The sequence below is a fragment of the Zophobas morio genome, unplaced genomic scaffold (assembly GCF_036711695.1).
Source record: "Zophobas morio isolate AGI-343-1 ecotype UQ-CSIRO unplaced genomic scaffold, CSIRO_AGI_Zmor_V1 ptg000010l, whole genome shotgun sequence".
Classification (NCBI taxonomy): Eukaryota; Metazoa; Arthropoda; class Insecta; order Coleoptera; family Tenebrionidae; genus Zophobas; species Zophobas morio.
The window spans coordinates 5354056-5359617 of NW_026972115.1; the positions used below are offsets into that span (position 1 = coordinate 5354056).

At 39.9% G+C, this 5562-nt stretch overlaps 1 protein-coding gene across 2 annotated transcripts; it reads left to right on the forward strand.

The window, feature by feature from the left end:
- Positions 1-2165, forward strand: Spdo (sanpodo). 2 transcript variants are annotated; one of them, XM_064051784.1, is made up of 4 exons: positions 1-224; positions 280-930; positions 982-1572; positions 1622-2165. In XM_064051784.1, exons 2-4 carry the CDS (start codon positions 492-494, stop codon positions 1852-1854), a joined length of 1263 nt encoding a protein of 420 aa, XP_063907854.1. In that variant the 5' UTR covers positions 1-224; positions 280-491; the 3' UTR covers positions 1855-2165. The 2 variants fall into 2 exon arrangements, with proteins under 2 accessions (XP_063907854.1, XP_063907853.1); XM_064051783.1 differs by having other exon boundaries at positions 1-930.
- Positions 2166-5562: the final 3397 nt, after the last annotated feature.

Below are 5562 nucleotides of genomic sequence, written 5' to 3' on the forward strand. Positions count from 1 at the left end.
CTTTTCGTATTGGCTGCAGATACTTCCTCCGACTTATCACAGTTTAAATAATTTGTTGTATTCTCGGTACACACCAGATGTGCTTCAAAAACTACAACAATGGACGCGTCGCAACTTTCCAATAAATGACTTTGTGTTGCGAAGCGTGCCGCCAGTGGCGTAACGAGGGTTTCTCAGCGGGGGGCACTGGTTTCTGTATCACGACGTTTCGTTGTTGTCAGGAAGTAAGTTTGATAACTTTTCTCGCAATTATTGTCCGTTTAATGTATGACGAAATAGTGGCGCCAAAACTGCCGACCCGCCAACTTTAATTGTGCACGTGCACGCCCATGGAATTCACCCCACATGACGCGAGACATATGCAGCTGTTTGATAAGTGCGTCCCCCATGCTGCCGTTACGCCGCCAGCTCTTTAACAACCACCAGGCGACCAGTCGTCACCGGGCCGTGCCCTAAACGACAACAAATGACGGTTAAAACTCGGCTCCAAAATGGCAACTCGCACCGTCCACAAGAACTACTACTCGAACCCCGCCTTCAGCCAGCAGAGCGAGTTCTACAACGGCAAGCCGCTGTCGCAGATCGTCCAGAACGTGCGCCAGTCCCCCGTGGGGGCCCAGAGCCACTACCATGAAGAGTGCTACGACGAGCAGGAGTTCTACGAAGAAATGCTGGTGGACGACTGCGGCGTCGTCAAGGAGAAGAAGGTCCTGGTGGTGTCCTCACCGGGCGAGGAGCGCATCGAGGCGAAAACTAAACCCCGCTACGAGTACATTCCCATGCAGGAGAACTGCCGGTACGTGAACCCGCCCAAGGTCCAGGTGCACCGGTACGCCGTGGTGGAGACGACGAACAACGAGGACCTGGGGCCGCGGCGGCACCGGTACGAGTACATCCCCGAGGAGGCGTCGCCGCAGAAAACCGTTACTAGTAAATATACACACCCAATAAACAAAATCCTCTAACTCGCTTAATTGTTAGGAAGCCGGTACGAGTACATTCACAGCGAGCCCCCCAGCCCCCGGCGCCACGCCAACCCCGCCGCCACCCAGAAACTCCACGAGCTCCTCTCCACCCCGAAGAAGTCGCCGCGACTCCCCCAAAACGGGCGAATTTGGTCACCGCAGGCCCAGAGACGGTTGCCGTCGCCCCCTCACCGAGACCCCTTCTTGACGCCGCCAAAGCCCGCTCCCAAGTTCCGCCAGAAGCTCAACTACGCCCTGGGGGCGCAGCAGATGGTGCACCAGGACAAGAGGCACACGGCGATCGTGGCCCCCATGTGCTCCAGCCCCACTCAGAGCGTCTACAGTGATACCACTTTCGCTAAAAGCGAGCCGTGGATGAACATAGGGCCCAAGAAACCCACTCAGGTTACGCTGGCGGTGGCGGCGGTGATGATGATGTTGTGCGGCGGGGTCACGTCCGGGTTGTGTTTTTACATGGTGTCTATAATGGGGCGGTTGTATTTTCTGGATTTTGGGATCATAGCGGGGTTTACGTGTCTGGTTTTGGGGCTTTTGGGGTTCAGGACGAGGAATTGCTACTGGTTGCCTAACAGGAATTACATATCAGGTAGGTGGGGTGGTTTTGTAAGTCGATTTTTCTAACGGTTTTTTTCTAGGGTATATTCTTTTGAGTGTTTTTAGTCTTTTGATGTGCGCGGGGTTGTTGGTACTGTTGGTACTGCAACCCAAGCCAGGTACTCCGCTTGCGGACATGACTTCTGGGGCTGTGTGCGGGATTTCCGTTTTGTCGCTGGTGCTGGCTTCCGTGGGGGTGTTGACGAGTTATTGTTGTAAGTACCCACCACCGGATAACAGGGTGGAGCACAGCGTGCCCGGATTTACGGTTTAGAAACTTTTATCTTATAGCTGGACTTTGATAAAAGTATATATTTATAAATTGTGACTGACGATGTAAATATTGTATTACTGTAAGTACTTAAGTATTGTTGGTATTTATTTAACAGATGTCTTTATGATTTTGTGTTTCTTACGAGGTTGCTTAGTAATTTTAGATTATGTACAAAACAGGACCAAATGCTTCTAGTTTATCGATTATTGGCTGTAAATAGGTTTATTATTTATTGTACTAAATATTGTAGTTATTTGTATAGTTACTGTTTTTCTTAAATAAACGGTTTTATGGATGAAATAAAAAAACTATTCACCGTTATTATCCTTCGTCACCGTAGCCCCATGATCTTTCCATATTCTTAAAATAAAAACATACAGAGGGACTCGAAAACTGGCTCTGATTAAAAAAAAAAAAATACTAAAGCCTCCCAAGATTCTAATTCAAAAAAAACAAACTCTCAAAAATGTTGATTATGAAACTTAAGTAAGCGTATTTATTTTTATGTGGTTAAAATAAAGGTTGTGGATTCCCAAAATCTCAGGTCAGGTCAAGTAAAGTCCAAATCTGGTATCGCCAGTTTAAGTCAGGCAGGTCAGAACAGGTTTGGTCAGGTTTTTTAAATTATTTTTACGATTCTTAAATTCTTACAAAAGTTTAATACCGAAGGGTGCCAAGATTTTTAAATTCTTTCAAAAATAAAGCTGCAACGGCGAGGATTTTGCAATTAAGCTCCGCCCCTCGGCTTACGACGAATAAAAAAGAATCAACAGAATTAAGATAGGGCGGGTGGGCGGGGCTAATATTTGGATTTTTTTTCTTAATCTACATAGTCGTCTTTTCGTAGCAAGAAATTGAACATGTTTTAAGTTTCATGTTGTGAAAAGAAGTCTACACGTATTAAAACAAAAAGGGAAAATGTAAGCCCGCCCACCCGCCCTATCTCAATTGTTATGATTTTTTTTATTCGCTGTGAACCGTGGGGGCGGAGCTTAACTGCAAAATACTTATTTCTTTACAAGAAATTAAGAACATGTTCTTGAGTATCGTGTTGTTCAAAGAATATTATGTACGTTAAGAATAAAAGGCTAAATATAAAACCCGCCCACCCACCAAGTCTCAATTGTGATGATTTTTTATTCTTACAAACTTAAAACACGTTTAAAATGGCAAATTTGTTTAGGAAAATATCGATTTTGCAATTACGATCTGACAACGAATGAAAAATTCATCAGAATTGAGATAGGGTGGGTGGGCGGGGCAGATGGTTTGCTTTTTTTCTTAATATATATACAGCCATCTTTTCGTAACAAAAAATTTAAAACATGGTTAAAATGGGTTTTGCAAGGAAATACGGATTTTGCAATTATGGGGCGGAGTCTAATTGCAAAATCTATATTTCCTTGTACAAATTTTCCATTTTAAAAATGTTTTAAGTTTCATGTTGTGACAAGAAGTCCAGAAACAAAAAGGCAAAATTAAACACCGAAGGGTGCCAGGATTTTTAAATTCTTTCAAAGATAAAACGGTAAAGGCGAGGATTTTGCAATTAAGCTCCGCCCCTCGGCTTACAACGAATAAAAAAGAATCATCAAAATTAAGTTAGGGCGGGTGGGCGGGGCTTATATTTGGCCTTTTTTTTTTAATATACATAGTCATCTTTTCATAACAAGAAATTTAACACGTTTTAAGTTTCATGTTGTGAAAAGAAGTCTACACATATTAAAATCAAAAGCCAAAATGTAAGCCCGCCCATCCTCCCTATCTCAATTCTTTTTCACCTCGAAATAATTTTAAGAAGGATTCTGTTGAACTGAAGAAACCATTAATTAATAGTGGATGAGTCAATTTTTGAAGTTTTTCACGTATGTCATGGAATTTTACTAAAATACAGTTTCAAAAACACATAATTACAGTCATTTTCAAGGTTTTATTTTCTCTACTATTTATTTAGCTACACGTTTAACATTTCCATTTGGCTTTCAGTCTCCCTTATTACCTCGAATGCAGAAATTCCTTCACGATATGTATAGAGAACTCTAGTAGCATCAGCACGTGTCTTTTTTTAATTGAGATAATAAAACTTCCAATTTTTGAGTTGAGGATGAAAAAAAATTATAAAGTAGTCTTGCTGGCTTTTCTTATTTGATCAGCCATAAATGGATCAATAGTTTTGTCTATAGCATAATCCTGAACTTGTGGTTTATAAATACATTATTGAGATTACTCGGCTTTTAGATTTTTCGATTTTTCTACTTTAGACGTTTCATTTTTCAGTACTTCAATTTTGGGCATTTTCAATTTTTCCATTCTTCAAATTTTCGGTTTCTCCATTTTTTTATTTTTCGATTTTTGAATTTTCCGATGTTTCAGCTATACAATTTCTCAATTTTTATCCTCTTCAATTTTACGATTTCTAAATATTTCGATTTTTCAATTTCTGAATTTTTCAAATTTTGACGTTTCTAAATTTTCAGTTTTCTGATTTCTGAAGGAATCTTTTTTTATGTTCCCATTTCTTCCCAAAGTTTCGATTTTTCACTTTTTCAATTTTTCGATTTTTCAGGTTTTTGATGCTTCAATTTTCCAATTTCTCAGGATTTTGATTTTTCAATTTTTCGATTTTATAAGCTTACGATTTTTCGACTTCTGGATTTCCCGATTTTCAGTTTTTCGTTTTTTAAACTTTAGAATTTTCAATTTTCGACTGTTTTATGACCGGTTCTTCCCCATAGAGCTCAATGTTGTCTTCCTGCTTAGGAAGATACATTGAATTCAATCCAGTTGAAACCTAAATTGTGTAAGTATTGAAACTGATCATTATTATTATTTTCGAAACGTATTTTTTTAGCGGTTGTAGATACCATTGTACGAACCTACTTAGCCACTGTTTTTCTCAAACAATTCGCTTTACCAGGACTGTCTTTCAGGGGCGGCTTGTCCTATGAGGCAGGTGAGGCAGTGCCTCACCAATGAATTTTACGCCTTATTAGGATTTTTATTATTTTATACGGACACATTTCGGCCAATAATTTGTGTCTTTTTTCTAAAATTTTAAAAATAAATATAGAAAATTATATTCTTATTTTTATCTCGGTAGGTACTCGTTGCTCCCTTAATTAAACAGCGCGCTTAAACACTCGGCACAACATGTATTTTGTGACGCGAATGAGGCCGACTCGAAGCTTGCCTCTACAGCATATATAGAAATCATGTTGTTAATAGGCAAGCAACCTGCAATACACTTATAAGCGGTATGAGTTGAAAAAAGACAAAATTGAGGCTAGCCTCATTTCCGTGCTTGCAAAAGAGATGGACAACTATATTATTTGCGCGCGGGGAACGTGCGATTGCAATGCAGTCTGCATTCGCAGGAGTATTCAAAATTAGGCCGTTGATTGTTTTGCCACAAATCTGTGTGTGTATAAATTGATTCAAAATTTCGGTAACAGAATTTTGTCTTAAAAGTGCCTACGTTTGCGTGGGTCGCGTTAGTGCTTTGTGCTTGTCATAATTTGATTTCGGTAATCGTTATTTAAGATTACGAGTAAATCGGAATTTTTCTCTACTAACGTTAAATGACAATGGCAGTTCTGTTTTTTCTACTTTCACGTATGATGATAAATTGTATGTAGTTAAGGAATTAAAACCGCCGGTTCCTGATTTGAGTAAATCGTTAATTGATCCATAAAAAAAATTTTTAAATAA

Coding starts and splice junctions, on each gene's coding strand:
- Spdo (XM_064051783.1), top strand. CDS start 492: ATGGCAACTCGCACCGTCCACAAGAACTACTACTCGAACCCCGCCTTC. Junction 931..981: donor GCCGCAGAAAACCGTTACTA/GTAAATATACAC, acceptor CTTAATTGTTAG/GAAGCCGGTACGAGTACATT. Junction 1,573..1,621: donor TAACAGGAATTACATATCAG/GTAGGTGGGGTG, acceptor GTTTTTTTCTAG/GGTATATTCTTTTGAGTGTT.